General features: G+C 33.1%; 1 protein-coding gene and 1 long non-coding RNA gene across 2 annotated transcripts; one reads left to right on the top strand and one right to left on the bottom strand.

The window, feature by feature from the left end:
- Positions 1-700: 700 nt before the first annotated feature.
- LOC121115697 (beta-1,4-mannosyl-glycoprotein 4-beta-N-acetylglucosaminyltransferase) lies at positions 701-10486 on the top strand. The gene is made up of 4 exons (XM_040709809.2): positions 701-884; positions 5913-6091; positions 7986-8843; positions 9261-10486. Exons 1-4 carry the CDS (start codon positions 774-776, stop codon positions 9496-9498), a joined length of 1386 nt encoding a protein of 461 aa, XP_040565743.2. The 5' UTR covers positions 701-773; the 3' UTR covers positions 9499-10486.
- A 2896-nt stretch (positions 10487-13382) lies between these two features.
- LOC121116326 (uncharacterized) lies at positions 13383-15737 on the bottom strand. The gene is made up of 2 exons (XR_005863825.2): positions 14698-15737; positions 13383-14631 (listed from the first exon to the last, which is right to left on the bottom strand). It is a non-coding gene; the product is annotated as an uncharacterized lncRNA (long non-coding RNA).
- Positions 15738-19093: the final 3356 nt, after the last annotated feature.

Raw genomic sequence — 19093 nt, 5'->3', positions numbered from 1 at the left:
CGTCTATTATACCTTTTATTTGATCTATTTTCCTTCATTTGTGATTTGAAAGACTATCTTGAGGTAATTTATTTCCCAGTCAATGGTGCGATTAAACGAAGCAACGTGTTAAAAAAAAATTAGACTGCGTGAAAGATTAAGAATTTGTCTACACTAAATATAAATAAAATTAATTTGTTTTCCCGATTTAAGTGGTGAAAATCCAGTATTTCTATGGGGATCACCAAAATACTTCTAAACTTCCGCACACGCCTTATACAAGTTTTTGACACCATAAATTGGCATTTTGTAACACACTTATACAAATTTGACAAATTATATTTAAAAGATCAGGACAGGGTCAATATGAGTACCATTAATTAATTGAAGACTCTAAATTACAGATAATATTCCCGAGTATCCCATCCCTCAAATTTGAAAATAAATCCCAAGATGGACCAAATATGTATATAAACTATTTGCCGTTAATATTTATTAAATAAATAAATTAAAGGGGATTTTTCAATAACTTTATTTTTACTCAAGCGTCACTTCTAGTTGACCCGCCACATATAGAGATTTTGTATATTTTTTTATAAGTTCGGTGTATAAACAGGTGTCCTTTCAATGAAGGATACAAGTGTATGGAAGGGCTCTTCTTGTCTTCTCAACTAGTTACAAACAAAATAAAATTTATTTGCATATATTTATTCAGCACTCTTTATTTTTTGATGATCCAAATTAGTAGTCAGTAATATATGTAGCTTTTAAAGTGTCCCTTTTCTAGTTGAAGGATGACTGTGGTTTCTTTATCAAGAAGTTTGGACAAAAAAAAGTCAATGTTTAAACAAAAATTCATTTCAAATTTAATAATTATAATTCTACTCACATTTGTCTTGATTCAGGTATGATTTTTGTTTAATTATATATTAGTAATGGGATAATTGTAGAGGAAAATAAAGTTTTGTGATTAGATTATTTTCAGCGTCGTTCATTTCAGCGACATTTTCATAAAGTAAATATTATAAGATATTATGTAATTATTGAAGATCATGACTCACCAGAGAATGCTGAATATTTCTTTATTCAATGAAGCTACCGGAGTGATGAAAGAGTGCCCAAAAAGATCTATCCAAACTCCCGTGAAGCCTTCTCCTAAAAAGAACAAAATACATATAGTTTTGAATCAAGTCAAAAAAGGCACATTAATCAAGGGTTTACTGTCATAACATTGGACAACGAAAATGAAGGGAGAATGCACGTCCCTTTTTTAACAATCCCACTCCAAGAGGATCCATTGATCGAAAATATTTGAATACCATCCCACTCAATATATGTTGTAAATTAATCCCTTGACGGAAGCTTAAGACATTCAGACAAAATCTGATAAGAGCCTCAGTTTCTCCAGCCAGACTTCTCCAAAGTTAATTTTGAACACCACTCTGGTGAGTGATGACGTTTAATTTAACTTATAATGTTTGCTGAAATTAACTGAAAAGGAGCTCGCAAAAATAAATACTTACTCAAATGAATGATGCTAAGATGATGCTCGCTGAAATTTATGTTGCTCAAATGAATGCACGCCAAACAAAAGGCCGGCAATTTTTCATTCATTTTTAAACATCGTTTTTATACAACTCTAGACATATATTCTCTCTTTTCTTTTCTTTTTTAATATGAGTGCACAAGTGCAATTACATTGTTGTATCTTAGATCAAGAATATACAGGGTGTCCACGATAAATTGGAACTACTTTAAACTTCATCCAGATCCATAATGTGGATATTCAGGGTTAAATCATACTAATATAAAAGGTTGCGTGAACAATACACTATAACTTCCACCACATTTGTTTTGACAACAAACAATAGTCATCATTGAACAAGCAAGGAGAGCCGCCATCCTCGAATTGGCTCGTGCAGGACACAAGCCCTCTGCTATCTACATGTTTCTTAACTATCCCAAGACCACAGTATACTGGGGTTTCAATGCCTGGGAGGTTAAGGGGAAGGTCTGCCACAAGGCTTAAAACATGAGAAGTGACCGAATTCGCACTCCCCGCTTCCTTGAAGGACTCTGGAAGTCCATCAAGGCTTCGCCGGGGACTTCCTTATCTAGGTTGGCCAAGAACCGTGTAGTGAGCAAGCAGCTGGTCTCCAAGGCTGTGAATGAGGACCTCGGGTACAGGTCATACCGAATGGCCAAACAACACATCCTCACGGCATCCATGAAGGCCACCAGGCTCACCAACGGTAAGCGTCTCTTCAATAACCTGAAGAGACATGGAAGAAGAATCATCTTCTTCTCCGACGAGAAGAACTGGACTGTCGACAGAAGCTACAACGTCCAGAATGACAGGTGGCTTGCCATGGAGAGAGAAAAGGTCCCTGCGGTCTTTACCACAAAGTTTCCGGCCTCCATGATGACCCTGGGAGTAATCTGCAGCACCAGTGAGGTGATGCCTCCTTTCTTCTTCAATCCCAAGGAAAGGGTTAACGCGATAAGGTACTGCGAAGTCATTGAGGAGTTCGTCATCCCCTGGATGAAGGATACAGCCGCTGGGAGGGAGTTCATATTTCAACAATACTCAGCGCCGATACACATCGCCATGAGAACCACTAACCTCTTCAACTCCCACGATATCACTTTCTGGGATCGCAACACCTGGCCCTCCAACTCACCCGACCTCAATCTGTGTGATTACTACTGGTAGGGGAAGTTAGAAAAGGAGGTGTGCAAGGTCAGCCATAAGAGCCTCGCGGCCCTGAAGGGTTGCATTACGAGGGAGTGGTATGCTGTCGATTCCGCGGAAGTCATCAGGGCATGCAAATCCTTTAGGGGCAGGATGGAGAAGATGGTGGCTCCTGAGGGAGGACATGTTGAATAAATTTATTGTTTAATATCATGTGTAACTTTTTCATATTAACAAATACACTCCAAATTCCATTTTTATCAAGCAGGTTGAATTTTAAGATAGTTCCAATTTATCGTGGACTTCTGAACTGGACATAGTAACAGGCTATATATTTGTGCTCATATTAATGGATTCAAACGTATTAGAAAGAAGAAACCTTACGATATGAATAGTTATATGTCGTCTATCAAACCTGCTAACATATAGTTTTCTTTTTGATTTACATTAACGAAGATATAAAGAATTTTCACATCCCTCGTTATAAGGTAGATCCAAAAGTTCGTTGGCTGACACTTATATGCGCTCCTAGAATAAAATCATATGATTTTTAGTTAGTAGCGGCCTTCAAATAATACGTGTACTAGTTTGTCAGCTATCAGACAATTAGTTTATGAGATTTAGCATTGTGAGTTCTGCAACTTTGGTTAATGTTCAAAAAATGGATAAAAAAAAGAATTTCGTGTTTTAATGAAGCATTGGTATTTAATTTTTAAAAAAATACCGTTAATGCCAAGGTTTGGGGTGATAAACATTATTCGGACTCTCAATTAGCGAAATCGACCCTTGAAAAATGATTTGCTAAATTTGAACTAGGTGAAATGAGCTTTGAAGACGATCCACGCAGTGGACGTCGTAAAGGGGCAGTAACCCACGAAAAATAAAATAAATAATTTTGAATGATCGTAAAGCTATGTGTTTTGAGCGACATAGCTAAGACTCTTACAGATATCAAAAGGACCATGTTGACTGCACTTGATGAACTGAATCCAAAGGATGAAAAGAAGCAACAGTAACCTGGCAAATTTATGGCCGCAGTATTCTGGGATGTGCAAAGTATAACATTAATTGATTACCGCAAACAGGGCCACACTATCAACAGCGATTACTACATAGCATTGATGAAGAGTTTGAAGAAGAAAAAAAGGTCTTTTTGATCAGGAGAATACCCCGAGTCACTAAAATTCTGAAAATGGTAGCAAAATGACATGGATTTGTCTACAAATTGCTTACCAACCCATGTATTCTCCAGATCTAGCCAAAGTGTATTTTCCTGTTTGCAGAACTCAAAAGAATACTCACTGGGGAAAAAAATTCAGAGGTAATGGCCGAAGCTCGGGTTTCATTTAAGACTAAAGAGAAATCATGCTATAATGTGGCATCGGAATATAAAAAAAAAAACATAATCATTAATTTGTCTTTGAAGTTATTGGAATTCATTAAATAAATCAAATTTTGCTAAGTGAATGTGTTTAATATGTTGTCCGACTTGTTGTCAGACATCTAAACTGATGGGATTTCCTTTGATGACTGGATTTATCTATTGACGCAGTGATGAATGTACTCTGCACAGTTAAAAAACTTGAGGCTGGTATCTAGTCCTTTGTAATGTATCTCTTGGCATGATCCTTATCCATTTGACTACCTTTCCAGAACCTTTTATAAGGAAAAAGTAAAATATCACATCAGGGTCATTCGCAGAGCACTTGTATATCATAATGAAATAGAGTAGGTTTGCCCGGCGTTACCAGGATATTAAGAAATTGAAATTAACCAAGAACTTTTCTGCTAAATATAAATAAATGCCATAAAATTTTAAGAATTATTTTTATGTTAGTTTTATGAGTATGAGTATACCGAACTCGCAGTCTTGTCGTGCTTCCCTGAGCATCAAGAAACTCCCATAATATCCCAAGAAACAATTTGTCTCTCAGGTATACAGGTGAAGTGTTGGGCCCTCAAGACAGTTTGAACTCTACCACTGCCGTGTTTCTAGGCACCAAGGATCCCTTCCAATATTCTATAATACGGGTTGTGCAAGTAAACTGCTGGGCCCGAGGCAAGTTAAATTTATCCACCGCCCCTTCCCTGAGCATCAAGGAACCCTCCTAATATCCCCGAGTAGACTCCATCTCTCAGGTTGTACAAGTGAAGAACTGGGCCAAAATACAGTTTAAACTGTACTGCCGCCGTATTTCTAAGCACCCAGAACCCCTTCTAATATACTAAAATACACCCCAGCCCACAGATTATGTAGTTGAGGTGCTGTGCCCGAGTCAAGATAAATTTACTACTACTTCCCGTAGCATCAAAGAACCCTTATAGTATCCTAAATACACCTTGACCCTCAAGTTGTACAGGTAAAGTAATAAAACATTCTCCAAAGGCTAAAAATGTTACCAAACCCGTTTCTGGAGCCTTAAGAACTTAGATGAAAAATTCCAGGAAAATCCATCCATTGGTTTGCCCGTGATTGAAGAACATACACACACACACACACACATTAACATTTAAGATATACATAGATTATGATTTATATAACTTACACTTACAGTAACGAATTAAAAATTGAATCTCGTTAACCCAAGTTTTCTCTTGTTTGATAAGAATTACAAATGAATATTGATGGCATTTCTATGTCTTAAAATCATCTAGGAAATTGAAGTTGTTTTGGTGTTCCATGCTTTAGTTCAGCATATTTCGCACGGCATTATATCACTAAGAGCAAAAAAAAATACAGTGTATTGTGTTATCTGTTCTTGAGATTTCAGCTTGTTTTTTCCTAATCCATGTTCTGAACGTTGATTGGTTGAATGACCTCTTTTTAAGCTGTATACAATTCCCAAAAACATGGACATTGCCCAACCCCCACCTGATTTTCATCCCTTTTTTTGTTTCTTTTTGTAAGAAAGGTTATGTGAAAACAATAAAGGTATTGTTCAATTGACTTATGTAACCTTTTTTCTTTCTTTGAACTCTTGTAGGTTGGTTAGTTACTTATAAAGATATATTCAATAGTCCTATAGTGGACAAAAAAGGATTTGTCTAGTCAATTATAAATATTGATACTGTTGTCTTTATTTCACTTCTTGGTCTATAACTTTGGTTCAGCCTATTTCGATCTTGGGACATTTATGCAATTGAATAGTGACATTAATTTATAATTAGTATACTGTAAAATGGTATATTATTAACTATTTGTTGCTGATATGAAGTCTAATATTTTATTTTTTACTTATAGGGTCTTAATTTAATCTATATATATAAAAGATCAAATGAGCGACAGATTTCAGATGATAAAAATCAGTTTGATGATGATGTTGCAAAAAAGGAATATGGGTTTAAAGATTTTAAAGTTAACGATTGGAAAACCGCACAACAAAATTTTAAGCTACGGAATGATGACAAAAAGTATTTCAGGTATGCAAAAATATTTGTACAAAATCGATATTAGGAATTCAAATCAGTCTTTTAACTAAGGGACGGTGTTGTGTGAGAAGGGATGTGCTTTACAACCCTTTACTAATTTGCAAGCTATTCTGTCAAATTTGGTCAATAATTAATTTATTACCTCTGCCGACAAGGTTGACCAATCTTTTTTAATTGGAGTTGGGAAGCCTTGCTTTCAGTTGATCTTCTCTTTCGGCTCTCTTTTTGATGTTATAATTGAGTATTGCCCATCACATTGATAAGGACTTTTGAAATCTTAACAAGATTGCTGACACATTTGTCACTCTCTTCAGACCCTGTGTCAATTCTGACTTCAATTGCAATTTCTGAGCTCTCCTTCATGATGTCAATGAACTATCCCAGGTCAACTTGCTCCTTCTTCAGAGTTTGTCACGAGTCTAATACCATTGACAAGTGGAGAATCGCCGACAGTCAGAAATGTACTATGTACATTTGAGTTTCTTCTTGAGGGAAAAGGCAATCTACCTCGCAACAAAATAACGTGCATTGCTTACACTTTTGGTGAACATTATCTTCAGATTTTAAGGCTGTCCATATTTGAGGGGGATTTCATATTTTTTCAAATTCAACATTAGTAAACACCTCCTTGATCTCTGAGATGTAATCAACTTTCACACGATATTTTATCTTGTTCTTTATTTCTTACAAATGATTTGCTACGTATCTCCTTGTCAGCCATCTTTAAAACGATGTCATCCTTATTGTGTCTCTCCATCTTTCCTTCAAAACGGGAAAGGAAAAAAGGCCAAAAATCATTTGGTAGATGGCTAATTTCCCCCAAATGTTTGGCTACGTATGTCATAACAACAATAAGAAAAAGATTCAAGTTTCCCCTCACGAGAGCAGAAAATGCCCATATTATACCTTGCCCTTGGCATCTTCCAATAAAATTTCATAATTCATAAGATGTAGGGAGGAAGGGTTAAATTGGGATGATCATATCAAGCTGTTAGGGCTCTCGGAAAACTGGACAAAGAGGATATTAAATTATCTATCTGAGAGGAATAAAGGATGACAGAAAATTTAGTATTCAATTACTAATCCCCGCAGGAATAATTAAGTTTTTTATGCCATGCCAGGATTCTGGTAAACTTTTTAATGACACTCGACATGCTTTCGTGGATTGTCCCTCTGTGGGTATTTTGAAGTCCCTGGTAAATTTATACAGCATGCTTATTATTTTTATTAGGGTAAAATTAATATTTTCTTGAAAATTATTTGCCTTTAATGTAACTCTGACTCCCTGACACTCGACTCGTTATCCATTCAGTACCCTTTCATTTTAAGAAAAAAATGTTTCAAGGACTCTTTTTTAATTTGAAAGCAAAGAAATTGTCTCTCATCCAGAGTTTTTTATAGATGTTTCTATCAGTTTAATTATTTTTTATGGTTCTGTGAATTAACCAATGCATAGAAAAGTCAAGTAAAATAAGTTATTTAAGACTTGTTGCAAAAAAAAAATATTATTTATTAAACTATACAGTTTATTGATAGTATATGAAATGTTGCTTGCTCTAAATAGGGCACAAAACCCAATAAATGGGTTATAGGTTCTTTCATTTTTATGAAGGTAAAAACAATCAGATTCACCCTATATCCTTCTAAATGGAAACTATGCTCTGTTATTTAATCTAATGAAAAGTGAATGAAGAGTTAAGCTGTCATGGCCAAAGTATTCTCTTAATTGGCAGGATTAGTATAACCTTTTTCTTTTTTTCTTTTTTTAAATACATATACTATTTACAACTCTAATCATAGTCAAGCACATTCGACCATAATTATTTATTCATGATAACTTGTTTTCCATAGAATATGCATTGAATATGTTCTCCCTTATCAATAGGACCATTTCTGATAATGTGGCATGCTTCATAGATGGAACAAATTGGAAGGATACATCCTCCAAAAAGTGCAAATGTAAAGACAATTATTTTGGAAACGACTGCGGCATACCCGATGCTGTCTGGTTTGGACATTATTCCTCCATTCCTTTGAGCGAAAATAAACTTGTTCGCCGGAAGATTCCTCGTCGAATAATTCAAGGCATTTTATTCAATCATGAATATGAACTATTGGAACTTCGATTGGCCACCAACTATGACGTTGTTGATGCTTTCCTCATTCAAGAATCAAACTATACTATGATTGGTGAACACAAGGACCTAGGATTGTTTGATCGAATCTCCAAAGGATGGATGAATCAATATCAAGACAAATTACTCTATGTTTTTCTATCCTTCTTTTTGAAGGAATGGGATTCTAACGGGTGGCTAGCTGAGGATTTTACTCGCAATCATCTAAGCCTCAATGGTCTACCCCTGTTGAAAAACAAGCGGGATGATGATTTGTTTCTATTGTTTGATGCAGATGAAGTGCCGAACCCATCTGTTCTCTTATTTTTAAAGTTGTACAACGGTTACTCCGAGCCAATAAAATTCAATTTTCGTTGGAATCTGTACGGATTTTTTTGGCTCAATGTACAGAGTACAGAGCCTAAGACAGAGAAATTGGTGGAACTATATACAGGATGTACTCTGGGTATGTTGGAAAAAGTGTATGACAATAAGGCAATACTTATTAGGAGTAATGGCTATGAAAAAGAGGAATTCATATCAAAGGCTACCTACTATTCTCAATCTCATAATTTAAAAGCATGGTCCATTGGAGTTATTGGTCATTACGCTGGATATCATTGCTCTTGGTAATTATAGATATGTAATATTTATTGTCTCTTTCTAGAAGCTGTTAGTACGACTAAATTATTAAGGTTATCGGTCTGTAATTGGAGTAAAAATGTTGATGCAAACATAAAGAATGTTTGACTTGATTGGAAAGCAATGGTTAAATAAAAAAATGGCCGATATCAGCACATTCTAGAAGGAACAGGTACATCACACATATATTCAGGAGCTAGAGAAAGACATCAAAGATGATCAAACAATACCCATAAGAAGAATGGTAAATCCTTTGAAAGCTGATAGCTAAAGAAATTCAATAATACAACAGTTTTCTAGAAAATTTGCTTAATTAAGTTTCAAATTTAAACATTAAAAAAAAAAAACAATGGTTGTGTGCCGCCCTATAATTAGTGATTGTTTAATTTAAATATATTTTCTAGGTGCTTTAAACCAGAAGAAATACGAGCGAAGTTACTCTCAGCACAGAGAGAGGACAGACCCCGATGGGGAAACTATCCAGAAAAGACTAAGTTATCTTACATTAGATCCCTCATAGAAAGTGGTGGATGGTTTGATGGATCTCATCCCACCCTAAGAGTGGATGAAAAGGACCCAAACTTTGCTCCAGAATATGTATTAAAACATTTTGACCGTTTTAATCACATTTTGAAATTATAGTTAAATAAGTATGATATGAATTAATACACTAGATTGTCCTGTTTTGGTGTCCTCTCCTCTCAATTTCATGGTCCATATGTTTCTCTTACTCCCGCCTCAGGGATACCGTATCATTTAAGATTCACATCAGCAATAAAAAAAAACGGCCAACAACTTGATAGGAAATATATTATGAATAGTAAAATAACATGACATTTATAAACGGCCAATTGTGACAAGAAAAATAGGCATTTTTTAATATATAAAGTGTTAGTATCATTTAAAAGATGTCATTTGGAATCTAAAAATTTAGCAGATAGTATTTTTATTTTTCTCGAGCAGTAATGGCTTAAAAACAAAGTAGTCTACAAAATTAAGCAAATGTTTGTCAATGATTGAGGTTGATTTCTTTTACTCTGATAAATATGAAAATGACCTTTATAGCCCAAAATTAATGTTTTTGTGGCCTACATAGTGATTTTTGTAGAAATATTTTTTCCTACATCCCTTTAATGTATTGTTCTTTTTCGCTTTCAAATATCTAAATATAAAAAGCTGAAAATATAATTTCTAGACCCATGCTTCACTCCTAAAAAAAATTCAATAATTATAGTTTGTCGTAATGTGAAGGTTTATAACTTCATAATAAAAAAATAGAGCATCTTTGAAAACATTATTTTTTCAATTTTATTGAGTATGTGTTGTTTGAAAAATTATTTATCTGGATTTATTAAACTAAATAGTATTAACTAATGTTACTCTCTCTAGACCACAAAAATATTAATGAAGGTCACCATCTCAATTCAATTGTAAGCATTTGTTGATTAGTGTAATGGTCCCCAAAACAGGTCATTCTAAATCTATTATTTACGCACATTTTTTTGTTGTTATTACCCCACTGTGATGAATCAACTTTAATCATAAAATTTAGTTATAATGTAAATGTACTGATGAATTTCATTTTTTTAGTAAAGGCTCGTAGTACCAAATATAAGGTGTTGAAAAAATATATTAATGGATTTTTTTCTTTTTTAAATTTTTATTTAATTATTGTTTATTCCTAAAAAACCAATTTTCCCCCATTTTTCTTCCTCCTTAAAAGCTCTTTCAACAAAGAAAGGGTGAATCGTAGCCACATAGGTATAATCGATGATTTAGGATATTGGGAAATGTATTATATTATGAAAGACTATTCCATGTCTAAATTCAGGAAGATTCAACGTATTTTAAAGATAACCCAATTTGGTTGAAACATTATCATGTATCATTTTAGCAATCAATTTAGTATTGCAGGAGAACAAATCAATTCTTTAATTGAAGTTAAAGCTCAGCCATACTTGGAACACCTTTCGTGGCAGAAAGTTTATCTTTTGCCAATTAGATAGGGAAAGTAGTTGCTCTATCATTCTATATCCCAGATTTTCACTTTATTATTATCCCAACCTCAAAAAGAAAAGGAAGAAACACATATAATTTTTATATGTACGCTGTTCCTAAGCCCAGATATACTTGACAATTAACACTGCTAGGACTAACAAAAGTTCAATTTTTTCTTGAGTCTTTATCAGTCATTAATGCCATTTACCATTAGAAAGAGGAACCCCCATGACGGTTTTTCTTTACAATATAAGGTAGGAATGTCAAATTGTCTTGCAATAAAATTACTCAAAAAGAAATCGCTTCATATTACAACCAACGATTTTGTCTCACAATGGTAATGTACACAACAATATTACCTCAACCTTTTTATCAGAATCATTTTACCGGACACTGTTCTTGCGTCAGTCAGAAATCTCATTCGCCATTAGAATGAAGAATCTCCAAGAGGGTTTTTCCTTTTTGATAGGAACAAATCGTAAGCTGGGACTAACATTGTAAGTTTATTTTTGAATCCATTTAACATACGGATACATATCATACTGGGGTAATCGTTCAGAGGGGAAGAGTCATGTTCCCATCAAATCCCTGAGTACACCCCTATTTTCTTTCTCTGCATATAGACTCCGCACACCATTTTTGAAACTGGAGGGGCAATAACTATAATTTTACAAAATCCTTTTTTTAGTATCTATATGTTGGGTGGTCAACTGTCCTCATTTGCCCCAGAATGTTCTCTTTTGGCATCATGTCGAGAGCGTCCCAGTGATTTTTTTAACAAATTCATTAAATGTGCAGTTTTTATAGGTTAAATCGATTTTTAGGACATAAAAACAGGACAAGTTCCTGCAAAAGAGGATCTTAACTTTTATTAATTCCACAAATTTTTAACCTTTCCTTTCCAAAACCGACACTTGTTCGGGCACACCTTTTATAGAAATCAAAATATGGGCACTCTATAATGTTAAATTATTGAAAATGGTGATAGCCATAGCCCCTGGTACCCCAGTAGTACGTCTCCTGTTTGGAGATAAGTTATTCATCAAAGTTGCCAGCTTATCTACTTTTCTTATGGATTTACACTTACGAAAACTTAAGACAGTTTTTCACATCTCTAGCTATTAAACCAGTCTGACTTTAAGGTCGACTCGATAATTTTCCTGAAGACACGGAATAGAGCATAAAGTTTTGAGGCATGACTATATATAGATAATTTATAGGATAAAATTGGATAGACAATAAATATACATAATTGACTTTATTATAGATTATGATTTGCTATGGAAGACACCTTTATAATAGAATCCCTATTTTTGCAAAGAAAACACTGATACTAAAGAATAAATATGTGTACAATAGATCCAAGCGGTATTATGCATGCAGTAAATTTTCTTATATTTTAAGCCTTAATAACTGATAATTATCAAGTCAAAATATTAACGGAACATGATATGAAATTCTATCTAAAAAACCTCTCAAGTGAATTTGCTCATTCACTATTATCTAATTAATTATTAAATCGGAATATTATGTAAAAAATGGTATTCATTGCTGACATAATGGATGGGCCAATTATTAAGTCATACATTTTATAGTAAAATAACCCTTAAAATCAATTGAGGTTCGTAGTCGATATTAAAGAGTGAGAAGCCCTTTGAACCATTTTCTACTTCTGACTTCAGCTCACAAATTAAAATTCGAAAGTCTGAATTCTATTTTAAATTTATCTGTTTTCGTCCCTCTTTTCCGAATGCCTTCCAATATTTTCAATGAATCCTTTCACTTCAACTTCTGCTCTAGGCCTTGACAAATAATTTATTTAACATAATATTATTGAGAGGAAATGAAACATGAGCTGGAATCATACCACAAACTGCTCTTTGGAGTATGAGGTGAATGGTAATTCCTTCACTCTAAGCATGTAATAAGTTTTTATTGAAGCTGCTGAGAGTATGTTTCTGCATTCATAATTCCATTGATGCTCTTATTGTTGGATCATTCATTGTATTAGATCTTTATTTATGACAGAAGGCTTTTTAAACTCATGTATGGTATATATCATCCATAACTGTCAACATTAAGGACAGCATGAAGGAAAAATACGGAGTTGAAGACAAGAACAAAAGTGGATAGGACTTACAGAAGTTCACATTTGAGTTCCTTTATTTTAGTAATTTCAAGAAGCAAATGACAATACTTTGGATCTATTTGGGTAGTATTTCTTCTTAATCATCCATTTAATGTGATGCCTTCTCTTATATAGACTTAATTAAATTGATATTACTTTTGATTTTCATCGATCTTTACTTAATCAAAGAAAAAATTTAATATAAAACATAGTTTATGATTATTGTGCATTCAGATTTTCCTATGTATGTAAAGTTTTCAAAGTGATCCGATAAACCATCTGGAATAGGATAAATTATTCTAAGATTTCGGTTTTGTGCCTATAACTTTCAACTCAATCTGTAATACACTGGTTTTAATTTTTGAACATAGAAGATTTTTTTTTAAATAAAAAACATCAGTATCGAGATAACAGTGATTCAACTATTTATTAATGATTTTATATATGATTTTTTTTACAAGACTGTCTTAAATACTTGTTTAAACAAAATTTACACCATCTATATTTTCGCACATGATTACATAAATATCCTTAATATAAGGAACACCCATATAATTGAAGCATCTTTCTTTAACTCCTGATAATGAGGAGGAAAGAAGTTAATTTAGTATAGGTGGTCCTAAGGGAGGAAACAGATTCAAATAGGAGAGAGACTTGAGGTCAAAAACAGAGTTAAGGTAAGAGGACTCGAGCTAAGAAACGGATTTGTGGTAGGAGGGGAGTTGGAGGCAGGAAACAGACTTTTGTAGGAGAACAGTTTGAGGAAGAATAAGTGCTTGAATTAGGAAAATTACTTGAGCTAAAATGTGAACTTTAAGTAAGAAGAGAATTATAGGTGGAAAACAAACTTAATGTATAAAGCATATTAAAAGTGGGAGGAAAGCTTGGAGTGGAAAGAGAGTTTGATGTAGAAAACGGATTTAAGGGAGACGAGAAAGTGTGCTCCTTAAGTCCTTTAAGAAAAGTTTTACTCTTGTTCTCATAATAGACCAGAGGAGCTATGTTTCTTTCAAGATATTATTTACTTTCTTCTGTTAAAAGAGCTTCTTCACGTAAATAGTTTTCAGGAATAATAATTGTTAATTCCTTAGAAGAAATGCAATTCTTCCATAGCATTAAAGATTTGATTTCATTACTGTTGGACCACTCATTCATTATACCTATTTCAGGATGATCAGTGAGTGGAGAACATAACTACCTGATATATATATATATTTTTCTTTATCTTACTAAAGTATTCACATATATTTTTCCCCCAATTGAACAATTCAACTCTATCTTGGTTTGTAGGCTTTGCAGACTATTTTGGAGTCGTATTACTTACTACTTCAATTAAGTCATCAATGCCATCTATTCATTGCTGATTATTTAAAGATTAATAAATCATTTCAACGTTCTGATCAGCAGAAAACTTGGAATGATTCTCTATTATAAAGTGAACATAGATTTTATCCACTTTCCCAAGCATTACAATGTATGCTAAAAGGCCCATAACAATGAATTTCTTTTTTTGAACTCTGAAAAGCAGTAAAAAAATATATTATTGAAAGAAATCACCACCTATAGTTGTCGCATTCAATTTCAAATGGAGGAGTAAAACTATCATACCTCATTTCGTAGTATAAAAGGGAACATGTCTCGCAAGTTTCCTGTAATATGTATAGAGAAAGTAAAGATGTATAAATATTTAAAAAAATCAAACTATATAACTTTACTTGTTCGGCATCGTCAAACATGTATATGATGGTCGATGTTCCTCCTCCTTCGTCTTCAACAACAAATAAATTGATTATAAAATAAAAATAGAAAATGAGTCTTTCCTCTTCAAATCAATGAATATGGACTTAGCCTTCGAAAAGTGACAGTAATTGAACTTCACCCCTATTATATTTAGTATAACTGACTCGTGTTTTATAGTCTTTTCTTTCCATTTGAACACAACCCAAATCATTTTTTTAGGATAGACTCCCTAAACAAGGAGGTTAATGTTTCCAAATGATCGTAAGATATATGGCAAACGCCATTCCATCTTCCCATAATTCATAATTGTAGACATGCTGCCTTCTACTACTTTATAAATGTATTTTTACAATATCCTTCATAACCAAAATCCTGGCATTATTGAAAATATTTCTGATATAAGATGTATTTTATCATTTGAAAAACTAACAGCCTTCAAGTCCAATTGAGAAGGTAACCATCCAGGAATAAAAATGCTATAATTATTCAACTAAGTTTTTAAGAAATATCTTGAAACCTTCCAGTGCCTCTTAAATGGATCTATTATAACATTTATTAGGGTTGTTTGATGGATTATAAATAAATCTATTTGTCCTCAAAGTAAGGCCGGTTTCCAGATAATGAGTATACTAACAACCAAACGGTAATTTTGGACATTAACGTTCCCATCAAGAAATAAAAAAATGATTCGACACACATACTTGAGATGCTTCCCTTCAATATGGAGCTTCATCCTTCCGTATTTTTCATCTATTCAAGAAAAATTTCTAAGAACATACATTTCGAGAGAATCTTTGGAAAATGTCGCCATTTCCAAGGGCAGATCCATAGGAATATCAACATAGGATGTGAAATAAATGTTGTCGGACATTATTTATAACGTTTGGAATCTTCATAATAATGGCGTCTAACCGCATAATAGTGTGTAATGCAATTATAAATATTAATAACATTGTAAGATATAATTAATACTCTGAATTGTACCTCTCGAAGAAAAGATAGAACAGATCAACTCGCTTTATTTTTATGACAACTCCGTTTTAATAAATATTAACAAATGTCTGAGGCTATGAATATGACCAATTATACTTTTAAGATCAGAATGGGGCCAATTAGAGTCACATTAATTATTTGAAGGTTCTAAATTATAGATAATATTCTTAAGTATCTCATCCCATCCTCAAGTTAGAAAATAAATCCTTTTATTAAATGAACCAAATATGTCTATAAACTATTTGGCCGTTAATATTTATTAAGTAAATAAAGAAAAGAGGAATTTCTCAATACCTTAATGATTTTTTACTCAAGCGTCATTTCTAGTTGACCCACAACAATTGTTTTGTCACCTTGTTTTTAACAAAAAAACTCACTTGTTTTAGGTGAGCTGAAGTTTCAGTAGTTAATATAGGTATATCTTAATTAGAAGTGTCTTTTTCTAGTTGAAGGATGATTGTGGATTTTTCATCAAGAAGTTTGGACAAAAACAAATCAATTTTTAATCAAAAACTCCTTGCAAATTTAAGAACTATAATTCTACTCACATTTTTCTTGATTCAGGTATGATATTTGTTTAAGTATATATTTACATACATTAGTAATGGGATAATTGTAGAGGAAAATAAAGTTTTGTGATTAGATAGGGAAAAACAGTGAATTCCATTGTTCTTTTTGGTTTAATTTTTGGATTATCATCGTGTTAAGAATTATAATAAATAGGCGTTTTTTGGTATGTTTCATATGTGCAACAAAACATTTAAGGAAAGAAATTACGTATTGGAAATATAACTTTTGAATTTAAAAAAAAAAAAAAAAAATTTTTTTGGCGAATAGCTATGGATTTTTAATTTTTTTTGTGAATAGCTAGGGATTTTTTAAATTTTTTTCGAGAAATATAATATTTGAAATTTAATTTTTGAATTTTTTTCCAAAAAAAATTCTATTTTTTTATAAATAGAATTTTTTTCCAAAAAATTTAATGTTCTGTCAATTGAAATAGATTTTTAAATTTTTTTTTCTCAAAAATTTAATATTGAAAATATAACTTAAATTTTTTCTGAACAGCTGTGGATTTTTAAACTTTTTTGTGAATAGCTTACAATTTTTTAAATTTTTTCCCAAAAAAATTAATTTTTTGTCAATAGTTGTGGATTTATAAATTTTTTGTACATAATTATAATATTTGAATTTTTGTTTGAATAGTTATGGATTTTTGAAATTTTTTTCTAAATATTTTAATAACCAAGCACATCTCCCCCCCCCAAAAAAAAAAAAAAAAAATATATATATATAAATATTTTCCTGCAGACGCTTCTGTCATTCCTATATTTAACGCCCATTCTAGCAAAAAATCATGAATTAAACTATTTAATACATCGTTTATCCTTTTATCTAATTTTTTTTGGTTAAAGGAACTGATCTTGATATAATTTGATGGAAGATTAGAATTCCATATCCCTGGACTCTACGTAGTTATTTGTTCTCAATAAACCTTCTGTTCTTATGATCTCGTTCCATAAAGCTGGGAGATATCTTGGCTCTCTCCTTGTTTTTCCCATATCTCTAACGATGTAGTTATCTTCAAAATAATTGGTTATGACTCTGAAATCCTCAGCAAATGTTTCTGTTGTGACCATTTAAGCAGTTGTTTTTGCATTTAATAAGTTGTGTATCATAATTCATCATATGTTTAGCTAAAATAGAATCATATTTTATTGTTAGATTTAAAAAAAAATTGAATACTTACTGTGAGATAGTACAAAATTCAGAGTTCCATTTCGATATTAGTAAATACTTTTTACTAATAACTTGATCGTCATATGGTATGGATGACTCAAAACATTTTTATATGTATTTCTATAAATGACATCAGTACCAACATCCTCCATTAATTTAATGATGGTTCCTCGGGAAAAGATAGGTTTACCTGTGTATTTCTCCATAAATTTTTTGAATATAGATGATTAGCAATGGATAAGGGTATATACATGCAATAAGCATATTTGTGAGAGTTAAAGTTTGACTTGATTTTTTAGATGAATATCCATGCTCTCGATATGAGGTGAGGATAATGAGTGGCGTGTAATACTAGACAGGGGACAAAAAGCACATTTATATCGACAAATCCGACAAACTATCTGTTTCTCATCCGGTAAGTATTTTCCAAATTCCTGGGCCTCCATTTTCAGAAATCCAGACAGACGGCGACGTTATTTTATGCATTTTATTCAGTTCTCTATCGACTATCACCATCTAATATTATATTAATATTGAATAATAAAGGCGGGAATGATAACATTCTTGATTGATAGAAGAAGATGTATATTATTTCATCAATGATGCCATAAGTATTTCATCTCTTCTCCTCGCACGCTTTTGTTTTCTTTCCAAAATTATCAAGACAAAAATATAACACACAGAATATATAGATGTGACTGATTCACGAAACCTATGTGTAACAAGGTACACGTCAGTTCTGAAATCTTTGATATTAAATAAAAATCCAGAGGACTTATGTGCTTTTCTACCTATTCATTCATATAAGAGCCTCTAAATTCGTTTTGAAGGCTTTTGATGACTTTTGACAGCCTGGATCTCTCCTTTTCTTCGTTGAAAAATTATCAAGGAATTTAAGAATTTAAAAGTTTTAGGTTCCTTTGTCTTCTACTAATTACCATTATAAATATATATAAACAGATGTGCGCGTCTAAAACCGAACACTCCTTTAAAATTTTACGCCATTCACATTCGTGATTTTATTGAGTTGAAACCGGTTTATACTTCGAGGCAAGGGTCTTGACTAGTTATACACAAAGCCCCAGCAAAATCTAAATAGCAACAGTCAAACAACAGCCAATAATATGGAGAGACGTTGAGTCGCAATTTTAAAACTTTTCGCACGGGGAAAAACTCCCACTGAAATTGCCAAGGTTCTGAACTGCAGCTGCAACACTGTTTTTAGCGTGGTCGCCAAAGGGACTCCTGAGGGTACCACAAGATCTAAGTCAAGGCCTTGAAGGTCAGACGAAATGGTTGCAATTCAGCGGCCTCTCCAGGGAGTTCAACGTCAGCAGAAAGCCCATGGACCGGCTAGCTAAGAAAGATCTAGGACTTAAGGTCTACAAGAGAACCCCTCGTCAAGCCTGCAGACAAGGTAAAACGGCTCGGAATGTCGAAGATTCTTCACAACAAGCTTAAGAAAAGCTAGCCGATTTCGTTGTTTTGTTCTGTGATGAGGTGGCCTTCAGCCTAAGCGAGATTGTGGCCAACCACACCAGATTTTATCTGGCGGGTCTCTCAGTCCAGGGATGATGACGTGGTGCATGTGGTAAGGGCTGGCACATCGCCAACCTGCAGGCCCTGGCTATTGTTGCG

Source organism: Lepeophtheirus salmonis, chromosome 4 (genome assembly GCF_016086655.4).
Source record: "Lepeophtheirus salmonis chromosome 4, UVic_Lsal_1.4, whole genome shotgun sequence".
Classification (NCBI taxonomy): Eukaryota; Metazoa; Arthropoda; class Copepoda; order Siphonostomatoida; family Caligidae; genus Lepeophtheirus; species Lepeophtheirus salmonis.
The sequence above is the reverse complement of the archived record's forward strand: the minus strand, read 5'-3'. Positions and strand labels throughout refer to the sequence as shown.